The sequence below is a fragment of the Dermacentor silvarum genome, chromosome 1 (genome assembly GCF_013339745.2).
Source record: "Dermacentor silvarum isolate Dsil-2018 chromosome 1, BIME_Dsil_1.4, whole genome shotgun sequence".
Lineage (NCBI taxonomy): Eukaryota > Metazoa > Arthropoda > Arachnida > Ixodida > Ixodidae > Dermacentor > Dermacentor silvarum.
In genome coordinates this window covers 268799819-268822236 of record NC_051154.1, presented here as the reverse complement: position 1 = coordinate 268822236, position 22418 = coordinate 268799819, and the positions used below count along the sequence as shown (strand labels likewise).

At 49.9% G+C, this 22418-nt stretch overlaps 1 protein-coding gene across 1 annotated transcript in view; it reads right to left on the bottom strand.

The window, feature by feature from the left end:
* LOC119440238 (serine/arginine repetitive matrix protein 1-like) overlaps positions 1 to 22418 on the bottom strand; it is a 293035-nt gene that overhangs the window by 165401 nt on the left and 105216 nt on the right. Inside the window, exons 11-12 of the mRNA XM_049661047.1 lie at positions 19774 to 19923; positions 11027 to 11176 (exon numbers count right to left, since the gene is read on the bottom strand). Coding sequence (XP_049517004.1) covers positions 11027 to 11176; positions 19774 to 19923 — 300 coding nt within the window. The remainder of the gene's footprint in view (positions 1 to 11026; positions 11177 to 19773; positions 19924 to 22418) is intronic.

The following is a 22418-nucleotide window of genomic DNA, read 5'->3' as shown; positions in this document are numbered from 1 at the left end:
TGTCTAGGATCGAGTCACGTGAGGGATTTTGTAGCGTTAGCTACACTGGCCTAGCCAAGCCCGTTTCGCGCGGCACATAAAGAGCCGTGCTGCGCATGCGCAAGGATCAGTGATGTCATACGGCTTGCGCACCGGAGCCACCGGAGCCGGCACCTCTCGCGCACTCCGCCGCCGCCGCGCGCGACTCACCACCGCCGGTCTGCGCATTCCAGAGTAGTGACGTCGTAGCCGTGGTAGACGCACTGGCGCCGGCGCGCGCTCACTGTGCAGTCGCCGTCTGACACTGCGCTGGAGCCGTTGCGCTTCTGACTGGCGTTTGCCAGTGTGGTATAGCCATGGAGAAGGAGAGCGCAAATGCTGCTCAACAGCGCAGAAGAACGGAGAAGCTTGACTCATCGGATCCCGAAGTAGTTGCCTGGCAATTAGTGGTTGAGCGTAGGAGGAATGAACAGAAGAAGGCTAAACGTGCTGCGGAGACACTGGAGCAAAGGGACGAACGTCTAGCAAAGCGGCGTCGCCAGGAGGCTGAGCGACGTGCCCGACCACCCCTGCAGCAACAACAAAACGCCGTCGATGACGTCAAGGCTCGCCGATCGACTGAATATACTGTGAAACTCAGCGAAAGCGCCAGTGCGACTCGGACCTTCCAGACGGACTTCGTAAACAATCCGTTTGGATATGTGTGCGACGTGTGCGAAAGACTATGGCACATGAAAGACTTGACGCCGCTGAGTAGTGTGTCATTGTGTGTGTCATTGGAGCAGCAGTAAGCATGACAATCAAGCTAATCCTTGACAATCTAGACAACCAAGAAAGCTAAGAATAATCAGCTGAACCTTTGCTAACGCTACGTATATCCTGGCATAGCCGAGCTAAGCCACTGCAACATTTTTTTTTTCTACGACATTTAGACGCACGCCTCGGGTAGCTACATGCTGCTAAGTAGAATCGGCAGTGCGTGCAGGCATGGCGGACTGCGGGGGGGGGGGGGGGGGGGGTCACTATTGTCCCCCTTGTCTCCCTCCGTCGCTGCCGCCCGAAGTTCGCGGTGTCTACGTCCTGAGGGGGAGAGTGTGGTGTTTACGCCGCTTTCTTCATTCACCCTTTCCTCCTATCCTTTCCTTCTATGCATAGCTAGCATACTGACGGGTGGCGTGACTGCTTGCAGACTTGCCCGTACTTGTCAGCGCACTGGTAACTAGAAAAAATGCTCGCTTGCGGTCGTCATTCCTACTGCAAAGCCTACATCTTAAAATATGCAGCTAAGTTGCGGCGAGTTTTGCGAGTATTACAACTAATGAAACAAGAAAAAAAAAAAGTCGGCGCTGGCGGCAACAGTCTTCGATTTGGGATGAACTCGGAAACGCAGGAACGTGGATCTTACAGCGATGAGTGCATTTATTTTGCGCATGTTGCTAATTTTCTAAGGTGCTAGATGGAGTAAATTAGGAAATGGCGCATTGAGTTGTGTGTTTCAATGAAGTAAATTTCAGGATACTACATGTTGCCTTAAAAATTGTCCGGCTACCTTAGCGCTTTTTCCTGGCGCTTTAATTGCGTTGCAATTTTTTTCCATTCACGTCGCTCTGCACTGCATCGATTTGTCGATTTGGGACGGCCTGGAGCACGGTGTGCCATGGCGATTACAATGTTATGTTGCGTTCGCCTGCTATAATCTTGGGGCAGTGATGTGTGGATTATAAATTTAGGTTAACTAAAAATTTAAAACAGCTATTTATGTGTAATGATTACATTTCACATGTGATTATATATTTTCCAATGCCATTTATTTACACGAATACATTTTCATATAACTGCTAGACCATTGTCGAGCTCCCCGTAGTGGGGGAACGCAATTATTTCAGGAAAAAGCTGACAGTTGAAAGTAAAATGGTTGTCTTCGCTGCTACAAAATGCTGCTATCACAGTAAGTGAGCGCCCAGCCAAAAGAATAATTTAAATGTGCTATCTTGTTTTATTTATTTTTATGCCCACGTGAATTTAGGCGATGATACATTTATAGTGTATATCAATCAACGTTTACTGAACAGAAACCCTTTGAGCTGGATTGATAATTCTTTTATACTGCATTACGATGAATGCTATAAACTGCTGCCAACCCAAGCATTATCACGCGATATGTATTCTACTGAAACAGCCCTCACTAATGTAGAGTGCCTGTAATTGCCTAACTTATTTTATTAACTGCCTTTGAACAGTGCCCAGCGTAGAACATGTGTTAATCCCTGTTTGTAAATTTCGGACAAATTCCAGGACTTTGATTTTATCATGCTACGGCTGCTGCCTGATCCTGCTAGTCAATCCGAGGAACTGGGCTTGTTCTCACTGTTCACGGTAAGTGTCATTTCCCGCAAGTGAACGCGGCAGTATTTTTTTTTTCTTTGCGTGCAGTAAATTCCTATTTTCGCTAATGCTTCCTGACGCAACTTGTCGAATTTCACATGTAAAATTTTGCACGAAGGCCGCATTGTATCTACACTATTTGAAACTAGGCATTTTATGCTGTAATAAGTTTTGCTGCACTTCTTTAATTTTGAAGTGCTACGTTGACTATGTGTGGGGTGTAAACAAGACGGACGGATCCTGAGTATTTTGTTTGTTGTAAATCTTATCTCGTAACATCTTCTACGAAAGATGCCATATATGTTGGAATATTAAATAATGTTGCCTCAATTTTTTGCCGCAAAATTTACTGACTCCTTCGAACTCTCTGCTCAAACTTGAGTTACCCCCCCCCCTTCTACGGCATTCCCAGGGGTCAAGCGCCCCCCGCATCAGTCATCCCCGCCAGCAACGCCATCGCCACCCCACCCCACCCGTCTGTCAAGAAAAGGTGCCCTGTCAAGTGTCTCCCCACCGTCTTCTCTCCCCCCCCCCCCTCTTTTTTATAAAAGGTTATTTTTTAAAAGCTACACACAGCCAGCCCCGAAGAATACCCCCTGAAGAAGGAGCCGAATGGACCCGACAAGGGGTCAAGCGCCCCCCGCATCAGTCATCCCCGCCAGCAACGCCATCGCCACCCCACCCCACCCGTCTGTCAAGAAAAGGTGCCCTGTCAAGTGTCTCCCCACCGTCTTCTCTCCCCCCCCCCCCCTCTTTTTTATAAAAGGTTATTTTTTAAAAGCTACACACAGCCAGCCCCGAAGAATACCCCCTGAAGAAGGAGCCGAATGGACCCCGAAACATCGGGATAATAAATTATCTTATTTGGTTGGAGTCACTCTCAAAGTCCTAATTATTTTCCTAACCAGACAGCTGATTGTGTCGAAATGCTTAGCGTCAATTCTATTTTTGCAGTATGGTGATTTGCCAACAAGAAAACATTGCCACATACATTTGTCATTCCGTCATCTCTGATATTTGTTTTTATTTTCCAGCGCAAGCATCTGCTCCAAATAAGGGGGAAGTCATTGTGGGAGGTGGCAGCAAATGCAATGAAACCACTGCATTATCGCGGTCCCCAGGGGCCTGACCAGCCCGCCGTATTCCGAGCGCTGACCAACCAGCCTACCCACGTCAGCTCCCTGCCCTGAAAGCCCTGGCCAGCCCACCGTCCACGGCACCTTGCCCGATTCCTATCCTCAGGGCCTTGCCTAATCCACCGTCATCCACCTAGTTTCACGAGAGATGGCTATTTGGCACGTCTTAGCAAATAAACTGTTTTAACACAACCCAGCGTCACCCATTTAGGTCGACGGAAAATGCCTGTTTGTGCTTATTTATTTGTACATAAAAAGTTATAAAATTGTCTTTCAGTATTCTTTTATGATTATTTGCATGTGTAGAGGACTTCTGATTCTTGACCTAATATATTTATATCGCGTTTTCCTAGCGACAATTTATATAGGCAGTATGGGGACAATTGCTCTAAAAATGCCACTAGCAAAACGCTCGCGGTAATGGCTGCGAAGTCTAGAGCCAGCATATTTACGAGATTCGTCATGCAAGGGGGAGTGGCCGAAAGCTGACATTAATAATGGCAACGAAATGGTGCATCGCTGGTACTACGCTAGCAAAACAATGGCTGCTGCATTGGCATAATATTCGGCCTATCTTGGTTTCACCTCAGGGCCAGCCTTGGATTGGGTTGCACTTTGCTAGTATGCCAGCATTGGTTAAAGACTGGTACCAATTTCTGCGAGAATTGGACCATGCTTGGACCATTGCTGGTGTGCTGCCTGGGAACATAGAGCATGGTGATCTATAACAACATCGAATGGGCGGCCGTACAGGTAGGGTCGGAATTTTCCAAGGGGCCAGATGATAGCCAGACACTCCTTTTCGGTGACGGAGTAGTTAGATTCCGCTTTCGTTAGGGTTCGGCTGGCGTAGGCTACTACGTATTCAGCATACCCAATTTTTCGCTGTGCAAGCACGGCACCAAGTCCTACGCCGCTGGCGTCGGTGTGGACTTACGTGGGGGCCGTGGGGTCGAAATGGCGCAGTACGGGAGGCGAAGTGAGCAAACGCCGCATAGTTTCAAAAGCATCGTCGCAACCTGTGGTCCAAGTAGAAAGTCGTGTCGCCGCGAAGCAGCTCAGTCAGTGGAGTATTGATAAAAGCGAAATTCCCGATAAAGCGACGAAAGTAGGAGCAGAGCCCAATAAAGCTCCGAAGTTCTTTCAGGGACGTGGGTTTCGGGAATTCGGCGACGGCGCGAAGTTTGGAAGGATCAGGGAGTATGCCATCTTTCGATACGACGTGTCCGAGTATAGCAAGCTGCTTGGCTCCAAAGCGACATTTCTTCAAGTTGAGTTGGAGGCCTGCCTCGGTGATGCACTGCAGGACTAGTTCGAGATGGTACAGATGTGCGGAAAAATCTGTAGAAAAGACGACGACATCATCAAGGCAACATAAGCATGTCTTCCATTTTAGCCCACGAAGCAGATTGTCCATCATTCCTTCGAATGTAGCAGGGGCATTGCAAAGCCCAAACGGCATAACGTTAAATTCATATAAGCCATCTGGGGACACGAAGGCTGTCTTCGGGCGATCGGCGGGATCCATAGGCACTTGCCAATAGCGTGAGCGTAAATCGAGCAGAGAAAAATACTCTGCGCCTTCCAAACTATCCAGAGCATCGTCGATGCGCGGTAAAGGGTAGACGTCTTTGCGAGTTATCTTATTAAGACGGCGGTAGTCAACGCAAAATCGAATTGAGCCATCTTTCTTCTTAACCAGGACTACAGGCGACGCCCAGAGACTATAAGAAGGTTGAGCAAATGCACGCTCAAGCATTTCGCTTACTTGATTTTCAATAACGCGCCGCTCCGCGGGTGATACACGAAAAGGCATCTGGCGCAGTCGTGCATGGGTGCCGGTGTCGATGTCATGACGTACAGTCAATGTGCGGCCAAGTGGAGCGTGTTGACAGTCGAACGTAGATTGGTATTTCCGTAGAAGGCTGAGAAGCTGCGCAGGGCTCAAGAGGGCATCTACTGAACTATGAAAGACGTCTTGCGTAGGCTCGGAACAAGGCAAGCTATAAATCAACGAGTTCGCGTCTGAACAGGTGTGGTCAAGATTCGCGTCCAAGATGGTTACTGAGTCGGCAGACTGAAGACGTCCAAGGCACTCGCCACGACGTTAGACGAGGCGCGTGGCCTTAGCGTTGGAAACGAGCAGTCGCGTGCAGCCACCACTGACAGTTAGGACAGCGAAGGGAAGGGAACATCGTCGAAGAACAAAAATGTCGGATGGGACAAACAGGGCAGGAGTGTCAGTGGCGAAAGTAGAGCAGGCATGCGCAATCACCGAAGAGTGCGGAGGGATCGTGGCGTCTTCTGTAACGACCAGTTTGTCACCAAGATCGTCACGGTCATGTGAACGGGTATCGGGAAGCGGAGAAAATTCAACTGCAGCGCGAGAACAATCAATGGCGGCCTGATGATCAGAAAGGAAGTCCCACCCCAAGATGACGTCGTATAAACAGGACGAGAGGACGACGAACTCGACTGTATACGTGTATCCTTGAATGACGATGCGGGTGGTACATGCGGCAACAGGGGTAATGCACTGGGAACATGCTGTCCGGAGTGACAGCGCAGATAAGGGCGTCATTACTTTTCGAAACTTGCGGCAAAGTTCTTCCGTAACTACTGAAACGGCGACGCCTGTGTCGACTAATGCCAGTGTGACGACTCCTTCAACAGATGCTTCGATTGCGTTCGTCAGAAGAGAGCGAGGCCTTGTGTTGTTCGGCTGGAACGCAGTTCTCGCCTCTTGAACTGCGGTAGCTAGTTTTCCTGCTCCGATGGGGCCGGACGAAGACGCATGGGCGAAAGTGGGTGGCGACGAGGGAATGGCGAGCGACGATCACGGGCAGTAAAAATGACGTTGCGCGTAGACGGCAAGTGCGAATCATTTGGCGGCGAGAAGGACGAAGCTGGCGAAACGTAGGAGGAAAAAGGGTGGTCATGACCTTGAAGCCATAAGCGACGGCGACAGTGCCGTGCCACGTGACCAGGGATACCACAGAAGAAGCACACGGGGCGATTGTCGGGTGTACGCCAGGATCCCGGGCTAGCTGGTGATCTGGTGATGTACACTGGATGGATTGGACGTGGCGGTGCAGCAAACGGTGGTGTTGAAAAAGTCGATGGAAGTCGCTGTGCTGCAACCTCAGCGACGCTGAGAGGTACAGGCAATGGTGGCGCTGTACGAGGGGACTGTATAGCTTCGGACACTTGTTCCTGGAGCATCTGACGCAACGGAGGAGCCAAGGACGGCGTGGGTCCGGGTACGGCGGTGAGTAGGGACAGCTGGCGGGCGACTTCGGAGCGTATGAATTCCTTGATTTCGCCGAGCACATAGTCGTTGTTAGTCACAGCGGCTACATTTGCAATCGAAGTATCGAGGATAGAAGACAGACGTTGCCTCCTGAGTTCGTCGTAGCTCTGACAAAGTTCAGCGACCTCGACCACGGTCCGCGGGCTTTTCGAGAGAAGAATTTGGAATGCGTCGTCTTCGATGCCCTTCAGTACGTGACGGATCTTGTCAGACTCAGTCATCGATGGATCGACGCGCTTGCGAAGGTCGACAACATCTTCTATGTACTTGGTGAAGTTTTCGCCGGGTAGCTGGGAACGGCTGCGCAAGCGCTCTTCGGCACGGAGCTTCCGCACCGCAGGGCGACCGAAGACTTGTGTAATGCGCGCCTTGAAATCTGACCAAGTGCTGAGGTCGGCTTCGTAGTTGTGGTACCACACGCTAGCGACACCCGTGAGATAGAAGTTGGCGTATCTGAGCTTCGCAGCATCGTACCATTTATTGTGGGCACTCACCCGCTCGTATAACGAGAGCCAATCTTCTACGTCGAGTTCGTCGGAGCCGCTGAAGACGGGAGGATCGCGTTGACGCATTGAGCCAGGACAAATCAATGTTGGCGATCTCGGAGGTGTTGTTTGGCTGGCGTCGTCAGGCATCATGGCCGGCAGTGTCCGATTGCATAGTTCCAGGGTTGGAGAAGTAGAACCCAGCACAGCTCCAACAAATATGTAATGCAGTTTATTGACAGCTGAGAAACGCGACCGTCTCAGTCGAACGTCAGACACGGAGAGCGCGAGCCCATCATGGTCGGCGGGCCGATGATGATAGTGCGTCCATAAAGCGCGCCAGTCTTCTTCGCTACAATATATATATATATATATATATATATATATATATATATATATATATATATATATAGTCGAGCCCGAAGATGAGGTCGTGAGGGCAACTGGTCAGCACGGTGAACAGGACTGGAACGTGGCGGCCAGCAATTCCTACGCGCGCAGTGCACATACCACTGACGGCAACAGTGGCGCCATTGGCGACGCGTACGGCCCGAGTGATGGCAGGCGTAAGAACTTTTTTGAGGCGACGACAAAGATTAGCGCTCATTATGGACACCTGGGCTCCAGTATCAACCAATGCCTTGACAGGTACACCATCCACGTCTACGTCAATTAGGTTCGCGTTCGTGAGGAGCGGCAGCGGAGGATTTGTACAGGACGGACGGGATGCAGCACTACCTCCAAGAGCTGCATGGCCTAGTTTTCCGTCCGGCGGTTTGGCGAGGAAAAGCGGCGAGGTTGGGGTGACGGGGAGCGACGGCGTTGAGGCGATGGCGATCGCCCGGAGGAGCGGCTGTCAGGGGCATCAGAAGTAGAGTACGGACGGCGAGGTGAGTAACGGCGAGCGTCGGCGTATGGGCGAGGAACAGGGAATGAGCTCCAGTATGGCGGCATCCAAGTGCTGCGGCAGTGGCGGGATACGTGACCAACTCGGTGGCAGCCGAAGCAGATCGGTTTGTCGTCGGGGGTACGCCATTCAGCAGGATTGCGTGGTCGGGGAGCGAAATACTGGTCGTTGAAGGATGTGGCCATGGGAATGGATGCCGAATCAGGTCGGGAGACAGAGCAGGCGGTAGGGATGCCAAGGTTGGCAATTTCTTGCCGCACAACCGCTTGTATGACGGAAATAGTAGGGGCAGCTGGGTCAAAGGTACCGTCGAGGGGTCGTGGATGAAGGGGGGCCGGACTCGCCGCTTCAATCTCACGGCGAACGATACGAGTGACGTTCTCTTGAAAAGGTCGTGTGGCAGGAAGAGCGGAGCAAGAGGACGTGGCAGGGGTGTTAGGGAGCCGGGAAAACTGTGGGACGACGCGGCGGCTTTTGGCTACCTCGAAGCGGCGGCATTCTTTGACGATGGCGTCGACAGTAGAGACGTCGTTATAGACGAGCAAGTTGAAGGCGTCGTCCGCGATGCCTTTTAGGATATGGCCCACCTTGTCAACCTCGGTCATGTGCTCGTCGGCTTTCCGGCAAAGCGCGAGCACTTCCTGTATGTAGGCGACATATGATTCTGTCGACGACTGGACACGGGTAGCAAGCTCCTTTCGCGCAGCCTGTTGGCGACCTGACGGGTTGCCAAAGAGGTCGCGAAGCCTCTCTTTGAAAGTGTCCCAGCTGGATATCTCAACCTCATTGGTGCGAAACCAGACAAGAGGTGTCCCGTCCAGATAATATATCACATTGGCAAGCGTGATGGTAGGGTCCCAGTGGTGGCTTCGGCTAATACGCTCATACATGCTGAGCCAGTCGTCGACGTCAACGCCATTTTGGGCGGAGAATGTCCCAGGATCACGGAGACTAGGAACCGTAACGTACGTTGTGGTAGGCGCCGCAGGTGTAGGTGGCGACGGGGTGTTTCCATCGGAAGCCATGGCTGAGAAGACGACGGTGCGGCCGCTTCGGAGCTCCGTGGCGAGGACGGGGAACGTTCCACCTCCACCACGATGTTACGCGAACAACGAGTCAGTAAGACGGGCAACTATTTACAGGATGTATTTACAACAGCGGTTGCAGCGCTGACCGGTTAGGTTCACAGCGCGAGCCCAGCTCGTTCTTCCTCTTCTTTTCTCGAGTGATGGCGCCCGCGCGCCTCGGTCAAACAGTAAATACCACACGCGTGTAGCAATATATATATATATATATATATATATATATATATATATATATATATATATATGTGTGTGTGTGTGTGTGTGTGTGTGTGTGTGTGTGTGTGTGTGTGTGTGTGTGTGTGTGTGTGTGTGTGTGTGTGTGTGTGTGTGTGTGTGTGTGTGTATAGCCTCCATATGCTGCCAACCCCTCCGAAACACCAGTTTGCCTATGTTTGTGTGTGTGTGCGTGCGTGCGTGCGTGCGTGCCTGCCTGCGTGCGTGCGTGCGCGTGTGCGTGTGCGTGTGTGTGTGGCCTCCACATGCTGCCAACCCCTACTAAACACCAGTTTGCCAATGTTTTTCGAATTCTTACGTACGTGTGGTTTCCCGAGCCAGATGCAGCACGATACTTTCAGTAAACGAAGCCGTCTGGGCGTGCGAAATGAGTTGTGCAATATGAGGGGCTCCACTTCAGCGCCGTCGGAAAGAAAGGCTTCCGCTACAGTTTATAAGTGAGAAGCCGTGAGTAGCCGCGTCTGCCGTCGCGGAATTTTAATGATGGTTAACGCCTCCACCCATTCCATTTCATTCCATCCTCATCCCATTCATTCTGATTCGCATCCCATTCATTGGCATCCCCACCCATTATAATTCCGTCCATTTGTCTGGAACGCGCAGAACAACATCCTCTTCGGAAAACGAAACGACAATTCAATAAAAAAAAAGGATACGCCTTTCTGCAGTTTCTCACGTGATAGATATCCCCAACTTGGGATTTCTTTCTTAGTTATAAGCACGTCTAAATTCACGCAGTAAGTACTGAAAATTTTTCTATATATGGCAACCACTGGTGCATATTGCGTGAAAACAGCGCAAAAGCTATTTAGTCCGGAGTACCAGCCTAATGCAGTATCCTTCCAATAATTCACCTAAGAGGACAGAACTACCGAGAAGGTGGCCATGAGTGTTATAATCGAAGCAGGAAACACGTGACTAAACGTGCATGGTAAAGAGTCATTTGCGGACAGCTCAGGTGGCGTGAAGGGTGGGTAAGCAGTGAGCATGAAGAACACCCTTTGTTCTCGCAGATTATCTCGTGCAGTCTCCACACCGCGTACCCTGAGCGGACCAATCACTATTGCTTTGGCGCTCTATGGCCATAGTGTCCTTTGTGGCATTAAGCACCATCAATCATCATCATCAACATCTGCACACTGCGTTCGCTCTTGGCAGAGTGCTGTAAAGCTAGTATCTGTCACAACACAGCAGCATCTTTTGTTATCATACTCTTCTAAAGACGCGCTTTCCTGTTGCGAAGTGTCGTCGTGACCCGGTGTGTGGTTCAGAGAGACTGTACAGTCACTTTGGGGCAAGCATCGCGGTGACGGCCAATTTACACAGATTCACATTTCTTCCTTCGTCGCCAACGTACGTAGCTATTAAAGCTGACTTTATTCCTGCCAAGGTGAATTAAGTCACGCCCGATACAATTTCAGACTATGCACGCCCCGTAATGCTCTCCTAACTGAGAACAAAAGAAGCAAGGATGCTCATCCGCAACGGAATGCATGATGACTTACCCGTCCACCCTGGCAAACCTCGAAAGCCACCATCGAAGGGCCGCGTCGGGTCCTTGTCGGCCGCGGACGCTCAGGCGTGGGAGGCTCCAAGCTGCTCTCGTCCTGTTGCTGCGTCGCAGCTGCGGAGGCTGCCGCATTGTCCTCCGATCGCTGCACATCAAAAGATACGCATGCATGTGACTCTACACAAGCTGCCAAATTACACAAGGTGACTCGCCCATGCGATTGCGAAAAACGCGGTATCCAAACTAAAGAGTGTCAATTAGAAGCCGTCCAAGTCAACCAAGCAAAAAATGGGTGAAAATTCTCCAACTGTTCCAGTTATAGCCACGACCTATTAAAATTATAATAAATAAGGTCGTGTTACAAGCAACCTTGCGGCCCGCTATTACGCGCGTATTTCCATTTCGTGACATTAAAAATAAAACTTCCAGATTTTTTTTTTTTGGGGGGGGGGGGGGGGAATGAAAACGCGACAGCAGAACGCTGTACGTCTGTATTGTAGTGTGCTGTCCATAATAAGCGAAGGTCCGCGACGCCAGCCTGCTGTGTTCATTATTGGGTGCATATAGCTGTCTATTGTAGCGGGGCACATCACGCAAACACAGAACGTAATTCTAGCGCCCATTGCTTCTATACCCTAGCTGCCCTGCACCGGTTTCATTTTCTTAAAAATTTTTTTCCATTCTGCACGAAATATTTTGCCCCCACCTGAAGAAGCCGCTTACCGTGCACATTCTAGCCGACTTATGAACACGCGTGCCGAGGTTCAACCAAAATAAATAAATAATAAATAAATAAATAAATAAATAAATAAATAAATAAATAAATAAATAAATAAATAAATAAATAAATAAATTGGTCGATGAGTTAATAAATCATTCAAAGCTGTGCTGTACAACGTCAACAAGAAGATCCGTACAAAATATTTGCAACAACAAAGTCCTCCTATGCTAATTAGTCGAAAAGACAGAGATGGATAACCTGTCGTTGATGGACGATTTTATAAAAGTTGCACTTTTCGCTTTGGTGATTCTACGGTGCTCACTTGCTCCTTTCCGCATTTTGCGAGTGGATGTGTGTGCGTTTAACGCTTTTTCTTTTGTCTCGTCCTTTTATTTATTGTTATGTAATAAAGCTGTAGTAGCATATATACCAAGCCGGATGCTGAGTTCGGCTAACCTGTCCACCTATCGTTAGAATTTCTCTCTCCTGAAAGAGCCTATTTTCCCATACTGGTTTACACGCATGCTTTCCATGCAATACAATCTGGCAATACGCATGTTGAATGCAAGGTGGGTGGGCTATGCGGTGCGATTAACGAAAGATGAAAGTGCGCACTCGAGAGACTACAGGCTAGCCCTGCCATAACGCATTGCCGACATTCTGAACAGTTTTGCTGACAGGACCGAATTTAAAAATATTTTTTTTGTTCACTACACTGTATACGCGGTGTCCCAGGAATCGTGCACCCCGATTTATAGAAAGACACCAATAATTTTACGCGAATCAGACCTGGTGCATGCGTTTGAAAGTCTTGTTCAGGAACTGTCAGTATTGTTTAGTCCTTGATATGACGCAACTATTTCATTCTTGTTCTAATTCTCAAGATGTCAATCAAGCGGTTGCAGGTAAGCGTAAGACGCGTCCGAAACGCGATGTCTTCAGCAAGGTACACAGCGTGTCGTTTTTTTTTTGTTTTTTTTTTGTTTTTTTGCGGGAAAACAGCCCGCGAAACGTGAAAAACATCACGTGAGTGCGCACCCGCGCAAACTATACTGTCCCTTCTGAGAGCACGCTAGTGCAGTCTCAGTGGTATCTAAGTTTCCTCCAATAATTACCAGAGGGAACTCTGACGAACCCATCGTTCAGCCACGATGGTAATGGTGGGTATAGTAGATGGATTTCTCTGACATCCGAGCTTGTGACTTCAGATGACCTTGTGGCGTTGTTTGTTACACAATCTCTTCATTATCGTAAATTTCAAAGTAATCCACGCTTTTCTTACACCAGAAGTCAATAAGACTCCGCGAACTCGCATAATCGCGGCTGATTGCAGCTGGTCTGGATCTCCATAGCTGCCGCGTAACAGTGTCAATGTGAAGCATCTGTGAGAGGTCCTCTGTTCGTATCCTGCTGTCGGACAGTTTTAATAGTGTTTATTTCGTTATATATACCGCCGTACTTTCTCGAAAATGATCAGTTTCCAATGTCAAGAAGTCATTTAATGCCAGAAGGACCAAGTTTAGGCAAATCCATCTGCTAACCATCATTCCCATGGTCGCTGAACCAAGCCTGCCTGCAGCTTCCGTGGATACAAGCACCGCAGTTTCCTTCACTTTATGCCTGATATACTCTATCAGTGGTAAACGAAGGTGTTCATCGGTTGCTGGGCCAAGCATCGTAGTGGCCTTATCAGCACGCGCGTTAGTTCTGTCCACGACGCGCCAACTGCTCCCGGCTAATATTGCGTATCAAGCGCAAGCAAATGCACTGCCCTAAACGGTGAGCCTTTTTTTACCGTCTACATGGTTTGGTTTATTTTTTAGCTTTGCATCCAACTTACTGCCCGTGTTTCTCCCTCTTTCTTTTTGTTAGCTCTTCGGTGGATGGCGGAAGTCAGTAGATGGCGTTAGCGGCTCGACGACGTAGTTGACTGGCGTCGTCTGTTGTACGACGTGGTAGGGACCGTGGTATTGAGCGAGGAGTTTAGACGATAGACCAGGGGTGCTTGAAGGTATCCACAGCCAGACTAGTGAGTCCGACTGCTAGGTGCAGGGAGGTCGGTCATCATCGCGACGGAATTTTTGGAGAGACTCGTCTTCCGCCGTGAACGAACGGGCCAGCTGACGGCATTCCTCGGCATGCTTGGAGGCTTCAGACAGAGGCGTGCCCTCTAATGGGTCAGGCCGGTAGGGGAGAATGGTGTCGAGCGTACAGGTAGGCTCACGGACATATAGGAGAAGGAATGGCGAAAATCCCGTTGTGGCTTGTAAAGCGGTGTTATATGCGTACGTAACGTATGGCAAAACGAGGTCCCAGTTGGTATGATCCATGGATAGCATGTCACCCAAAGTACGATTGAACCGCTCTGTTATGCCGTTCTTTAGAGGATGATAAGCTGTAGTGGTGCGATGGACGCTATGGCACGCGGTCAGAAGGGCGTTAAGAACTTCGGACAGAAACGCACGTCCTCTGTCACTCAGAAGTTCCCGCGGTGCCCCATGACGCAGTATGAAGTGATGCAGGAGGAAGGACACAATGTCGCGGGCTGTCGCTGTTTGCAGTGCTGCATTTTCTGCATAGCGGGTGAGGTGGTCGACAGCGACAATAATGCAGCAATTTCAGCTGATGTGCAGGGAAGAGAGCCGTAGAGATCGATGCCGACGTGGTCGAATGTTCGTGACGGACAAGGAATGGGCTGCAAAGGACCAGAAGGACGAGGAGCAGGAAGCTTGCGTCGTTGGCACGCTGTGCACGAGCGAATGTACTTTCGCACAAAATTGTACATGCCACGCCAATAAAAGCGGGAGCGAAGCCTGGCGTAAGTCTTGAAGAGGCCGGCATGGGCGCATTGCGGGTCTGAATGGAGAGCGGAGCATACATCTGTGCGCAGGTGGCGGGGAACGACTAACAACCATTTGCGACCGTCGCAAGCCTAATTTCGACGATAGAGAACACCATCCCGCCAATCGAAATGAGAAGCTTGGCGGCGGATAGCGGGTAAAGGGCGTGTTGTTGAAGTGTCAGAAATGCAATCCATAAGTGCCGCCATCCAGGGATTTTTGCGTTGCTCCACAGCCGTGTTGACGTGCACAAGCGACCAAAACGCCGATTCCATGGCTGAAATGCAAGTCATGTCACTTGGTGAAGGCGACCGAAAGAAGGCATCCGCGTCGGTATGTTTACTGGTAGACCGGTAAATGACGCGTATGTCGCATTCTTGTAACCATAGAGCCCATCGCGCAAGGCGGCCAGACGGATCTCTTAAAGTCGATAACCAACATAGAGCATGGTGGTCTGTAACGACGTCGAATGGGCGGCCGTACAGGTAGGGTCGGAATTTTCCAAGGGGCCAGATAATAGCCAGACAGTCCTTTTCGGTGACGGAGTAGTTAGATTCCGCTTTCGTTAGGGTTCGGCTGGCGTAGGCTACTACGTATTCATCATGCCCACTTTTTCGCTGTGCAAGCACGGCACCAATTCCTACGCCGCTCGCGTCGGTGTGGACTTACGTGGGGGCCGTGGTGTCGAAATGGCGCAGTACGGGAGGCGAAGTTAGCAAACGCCGCATAGTTTCAAAAGCATCGTCGCAACCTGAAGCCCAAGTAGAAAGTCGTGTGTCGCCGCGAAGCAGCTCAGTCAGCGGAGCAATGATAAAAGCGAAATTCCCGATAAAGCGACGAAAGTAGCAGCAGAGCCCGATAAACTCCGAATTTCTTTCAGGGAGGTGGGTTTCGGGAATTCGGCGACGGCGCGAAGTTTGGAAGGATCAGGGAGTATGCCATCTTTCGATACGACGTGTCCGAGTATAGCAAGCTGCTTGGCTCCAAAGCGACATTTTTTCAAGTTGAGTTGGAGGCCTGCCTCGGTGATGCACTGCAGGACTAGTTCGAGATGGTACAGATGTGTGGAAAAATCTGGAGAAAAGACGACGACATCATCAAGGTAACATAAGCATGTCTTCCATTTTAGCCCACGAAGCAGATTGTCCATCATTCGTTCGAATGTAGCAGGGGCATTGCAAAGCCCAAACGGCATAACGATAAATTCATATAGGCCATGTGGAGTCACGAAGGCTGTCTTCAGGCGATGGGCAGGATCCATAGGCACCTGCCATTAGCGTGAGCGTAAATCGAGCGGAGAAAAATATTCTGCGCCTTGCAAACAATCCAGAGCATCGTCGATGCGCGGTAAAGGGTAGACGTCTTTGCGAGTTATCTTATTAAGACGGCGGTAGTCAACGCAAAATCGAATTGAGCCATCTTTCTTCTTAACCAGGACTACAGGCGACGCCCAGAGACTATAAGAAGGTTGAACCACTCCACGCTCAATCATTTCGCATACTTGATTTTCAATAACGCGCCGCTCCGCGGGTGATGCACGATAAGGCATCTGGCGCAGTGGTGCATGGGTGCCGGTGTCGATGTCATGACGTACAGTCAATGTGCGGCCAAGTGGAGCGTGTTGACAGTCGAACGTAGATTGGTATTTCCGTAGAAGGCTGAGAAGCAGCGAATGCTGCGCAGGGCTCTAGGGGGCATCTACTGAACTATGAAAGACGTCTTGCGTAGGCCTGGAACAAGGCAAGCTATAAGTCAACGAGTTCGCGTCTGAACAGGTGTGGTCAAGATTCGCGTCAAAGATGGTTGCTGAGTCGGCAGACTGAAGACGTCCAAGGCACTCGCCACGACGTAAGACGAGGGGCGTGGCCTTAGCGTTGGAAACGAGCAGTCGCGTGCAGCCACCGCTGACAGTTAGGACACCGAAGGGAAGGGAACGTCGTCGAAGAACAAAAATGTCGGATGGGACAAACAGGGCAGGAGTGTCAGTGGCGAAAATAGAGCAGGCATGCGCAATCACCGAAGAGTGCGGAGGGATCATGGCGTCTTCTGTAACGACCAGTTTGTCGCCGAGATCGTCACGGTCATGTGAACGGGTATCGGGAAGCGGAGAAAATTCAACTTCAGCGCGAGAACAATCAATGACGGCCTGGAAGTCCCATCCCAAGATGACGTCGTATGAACAGGACGAGAGGACGATGAACTCGACTGTATACGTGTATCCTTGAATGACGATGCGGGCGGTACATGCGGCAACAGGGGTAATGCACTGGGAACATGCTGTCCGGAGTGACAGCGCAGATAAGGGCGTCATTACTTTTCGAAGCTTGCGGCAAAGTTCTTCCGTAACTACTGAAACGGCGGCGCCTGTGTTGACTAATGCCAGTGTGACGACTCCTTCAACTGATACTTCGATTGCGTTCGTCGGAAGAGAGCGAGGCCTTGTGTGGTTCGGCTGGAACGCAGTTCTCGCCTCTTGAACTGCGGAAGCTAGTTTTCCTGCTCCGATGGGGCCGGACGCCGCCGCATGGGCGAAACTGGGCGGCCACGAGGGAATGGCGAGCGACGATCACGAGCAGGAGGAATGACGTTGCGCGTAGACGGCAAGTGCGAATCATTTGGCGGCGAGATGGACGAAGCTGGCGAAACGTAGGAGGAGAAAGGGTGCTCATGACCTTGAAGCCATAAGCGACGGCGACAGTGCCGTGCCACGTGACCAGGGATACCACAGAAGAAGCACACGGGGCGATTGTCGGGTGTACGCCAGGATCCCGTGCTAGCTGGTGATCTGGTGGTGTACACTGGAGGGATTGGACGCGGCGGCGCAGCAAACGTTGGTGCTGAAAAAGTCGATGGAGGTGGCTGTGCTGCAACCTCAGCGAAGCTGAGAGGTACAGGCAATGGTGGTGCTGTACGAGGGGACTGCATAGCTTCGCACACTTGTTCCTGGAGCATTTGACGCAACGGAGGAGCCAAGGACGGCGTGGGTCCGGGGACGGCGGTGAGTAGGGATAGCTGGCGGGCGACTTCGGAGCGTATGAATTCCTTGATTTCGCCGAGCAGATAGTCGTTGTTAGTCACAGCGGATACATTTGCAGTCGAAGTATCGGGGATAGAAGACAGACGTTGCCTCCTGAGTTCGTCGTAGCTCTCACAAAGTTCAGCGACCTCGACCACGGTCCGCGGGATTTTCGAGAGGAGCATTTGGAATGCGTCGTCTTCTATGCCATTCAGTACGTGACGGATCTTGTCAGACTCAGTCATCGATGGAAGGACGCGCTTGCAAAGGTCGACATCTTCTATGTACTTGGTGAAGTTTTCGCCGGGTAGCTGGGAACGGCTGCGCAAGCGCTCTTCGGCACGGACCTTCCGCATCGCAGGGCGACCGAACACTTGTGTAATGCGCGCCTTGAAATTTGACCAAGTGCTGAGGTCGGATTCGTGGTTGTGGTACCACACCCTAGCGACACCCGTGAGTTAGAACTTGGCGTAGCTGAGCTTCGCAGCATCGTACCATTTATTGGGGGCACTCACCCGCTCGTATAACGAGAGCCAATCTTCTACGTCGTATTCGTCGGAGCCGCTGAAGACGGGAGGATCGTGTTGACGCATTGAGCCAGGACAAATCAATGTTGGCGATGCCGGAGGTGTTGTTTGGCTGGCATCGTCAGGCATGATGGCCGGCAGTGTCCGATTGCATAGTTCCAGGGTTGGGGAAGTAGAACCCAGCACAGCTCCACCAAATATGTAATGCGGTTTATTGACAGCTCAGAAACGCGACCGTCTCAGTCAAACGTCAGACACGGAGAGCGTGAGCCCTTCATCGTCGACATGCCGATGATGATAGTGCGTCCATAGCGCGCACCAGTCTTCTTCGCTACAATATATATATATATATATATATGTTGTGTGTGTGTAGCCTCCATATGCTGCCAACCCCTCCTAAACAACAGTTTGCCAATGTTTTTCGAATGCTTACGTACGTGTGGTTTCCCGAGCCAGATGCAGCACGATACTTTCAGTAAACGAAGCCGTCTGAGCGTGCGAAATGAGTTGTGCAATATGAGGGGCTCCACTTCAGAGCCGTCGGAAAGAAAGGCTTCCACTACAGTTTATAAGTCAGAAGCCGTGAGTAGCCGCGTCTGCCGTCGCGGAATTTTACTGATGGTTAACGCCTCCACCCATTCCATTCCATTCCATTCCCATCCCATTCATGCTCATTCGCATCCCATTCATTGGCATCGCCATCCATTATAATTCCGTCCATTTCTCTGGAATGCGCAGAACAACATCGTCTTCGGAAAACTAAACGACAATTCAATAAAAAAAAATGATACGCCTTTCTGCAGTTTCTCACGTGATAGATATCCCCAACATGGGATTTCTTTCTTAGTTATAAGCACGTCTAAATTCACGAAGTAAGTACTGAAATTTTTTCTATATATGGCAACCACTGGTGCATATTGCGTGAAAACAGCGCAAGAGCTATTTAGTCCGGAGTACCAGCATATCGCAGTATCCTTCCAATAATTCGCAAGAGGACAGAACTACGGAGACGGTGGCCATGAGTTCTATAAGCGAAGCAGGAAACACGTGACTAAACGTACATGGTAAAGAGTCATTTGCGGACAGCTCAGGTGGCGTGAAGGGCGGGTAAGCAGTGAGCATAAAGAACACCTTGTGTTCTCGCAGATTATCTCGTGCAGTCTCCACGCCGCGTACCCTGAGCGGACCAATCACTATTGCTTTGGCGCTCTATGGCCATAGTGTCCTTTGTGGCATTAAGCACCATCAATCATCTTCATCAACATCTGCACACTGCGTTCGCTCTTGGCAGAGTGCTGTAAAGCTAGTATCTGTCACAACACAGCAGCATCTTTTGTTATCATACTCTTCTAAAGACGCGCTTTCCTGTTGCGAAGTGTCGTCGTGACCCGGTGTGTGGTTCAGAGAGACTGTACAGTCACTTTGGGGCAAGCATCGCGGTGACAGCCAATTTACACAGATTCACATTTCTTCCTTCGTCGCCAACGTACGTAGCTATTAAAGCTGACTTTATTCATGCCAAGGTGAATAAAGGCACGCCCGATACAATTTCAGACTATGCATGCCCCTTAATGCTCTCCTAACTGAGAGCAAAAGAAGCAAGGATGCTCATCCGCAACGGAATGCATGATGACTTACCCGTCCACCCTGGCAAACCTCGAAAGCCACCATCGAAGGGCCGCGTCGGGTCCTTGTCGGCCGCGGACGCTCAGGCGTGGGAGGCTCCAAGCTGCTCTCGTCCTGTTGCTGCGTCGCAGCTGCGGAGGCTGCCGCATTGTCCTCCCATCGCTGCACATCAAAAGATACGCATGCATGTGACTCTACACAAGCTGCCAAATTACACAAGGTGGCTTGCCCATGTGACTGCGAAAAACGCGGAATCAAACTAAAGAGTGTCAATTAGAAGCCGTCCAAGTGAACCAAGCAAAAAACGGGTGGAAATTCTCCAACTGTTCCAGTTATAGCTACGACTTATTAAAAGTATAATAAATAAGGTCGTGTTACAAGCAATCTAGCAGCCCGCTATTACGCGCGTATTTCCATTTCGTGAGATTAAAAAAAAATAAACTTGCAGATTTTTTTTTTTTTGGGGGGGGGGGGGGGGGACGCGAACGCGACAGCAGAACGCTGTACGTCTCTATTGTAGTGTGCTGTCCATAATAAGCGAAGGTCCGCGACGCCAGCGCGCCTGCTATGTTCATTAGTGGGTGCATATCGATGTCTCTTGTAGCGGGGCACATCACACAAACACAGCACGTAATTCTAGAGCCCATTGATTCTATACCCTAGCTGCCCTGGACCGGTTTCATTTTCTTAAATTTTTTTCCATTCTGCACGAAATATTTGGCCCCCACCTGAAGAAGCCGCTTACCGTGCACATTTTAGCTGACCTATGAACACGCGTGCCGGGGTTCAACCACAATAAATAAATAAATAAATTGGTGGATGAATTAATAAATCAATCAAATCTGTGCTGTACAACGTCAACAAGAAGATGCGTGCTAAATATTTGCAACATAATCCTCCTACGCTATTCAGTCGAAGGGACAGAGTTGGATAACCTGTCGTTGATGGACGATTTTATAAAAGTTTCACTTTCCGCTTTGGTGATTCTACGGTGCTCACTTGCTCCTTTCCGCATTTTGCGAGTGGATGTGTGTGCGTTTCATGTTTCTTCTTTTGTCTCGTCTTTTGATCTATCGTTATGTAATAAAGCTGTGGTAGCATATATACCAAGCCGCATGCAGAGTTCGGCTAACCTGTCCACCTATCGTTAGAATTTCTCTCTCCAGAAAGAGCCTATTTTCCCATACTGGTTTACATACATGCTTTCCATGCAATACAATCTGGCAATACGCATGTTGAATGCCAGGTGGGTGGGCTATGCGGTGCGAATAACATAAGATGAAAGTGCACACTCAAGAGACTACAGGCTAACGCTGTCATAACCCATTGCCGACAGTCTGAACAGTTTTGCTGTCAGGACCGAATTTAAAAATATATTTTTGTTCACTACACTGTATACGCGGTGTCCCAGGAATCGTGCAGCCAGATTTATAGAAAGACACCAATAATCTTACGCGAATCAGACCTGGTGCATGCGTTTGCAAGTCTTCTTGCGGAATTGTCATTAGTCCTTGATATGACTTAACTATTTCATTGTTGTTCTAATTCTCAAGATGTCAATCAGGCGGTTGCAGGTAATCGTAAGACGCGTCCGAAATGCGATGTTTTCAGCAAGGTACACACCGCGTCGTTTTTGTTTTTTGTTTTTCTTGCAGGAAAACAGGCCGCGAACTGTGAAAAACATCACGTGAGTGCGCACCCGCGCAAACTATACTGTCCCTTCTGGGAGCACGCTAGTGCAATCTCAGTGGTATCTAAGTTTCCTCCAATAATTACCAGAGGGAACTCTGGCGAACCCATCGTTCAGCCACGATGGTAATGGTGGGTATAGTAGATGGATTTCTCTTACATTCGAGCTTGTGACTTCAGATGACCTAGTGGCGTTGTTTGTTACACTCTCTCTTCATTATCGTAAACTCCAAAGCAATCCATGTTTCTCTTACACCAGAAGTCAATAAGGCTCCGCGAACTCGCATAATCGCGGCTGATTGCAGCTGGTGTGGATCTCCATAGCTGCCGCGTAACAGTGTCGATGTGAAGCATCTGTGAGACGTCCTCTGTTCGTATCCTTCTGTCGGACAGTTTTAATAGTGTTTATTTCGTTATATATACCACCGCACTTTCTCGAAAATGATCAGTTTCAAATGTCAAGAAGTCATTTAAAGCCAGAAGGACCAGGTTTAGGCAAATCCATCTGCTAACCATCATTCCTATGGTCGCCGAACCAAGCCTGCCTGCAGCTTCCATGGATAGAAGTGCCACAGTTTCCTTCACTTTATGCCTGATATACTCTATCAGTGGTAAACGAAGGTGTTCATCGGTTGCTGGGCCAAGCGTCGTAGTGGCCTTATCAGCACGCGCGTTAGTTCTGTCCACGACGCGCCAACTGCTCCCGGCTAATACTGCGTATCAAGCGCAAGCGAATGCACTGCCTAAACGGTGAGCCTTTTTTTGACCGTCCACATGGTCTGGTTTATTTTTTAGCTTTGCATCCAACTTACTGCCCGTGTTTCTCCCTCTTTCTTTTTGTTAGCTCTTCGGTGGATGGCGGAAGTCAGTAGATGGCCTTAGCGGCTCGACGACGTAGTTGACTGGCGTCGTCTGTTGTACGACGTGGTAGGGACCGTGGTATTGAGCGAGGAGTTTAGAGGATAGAC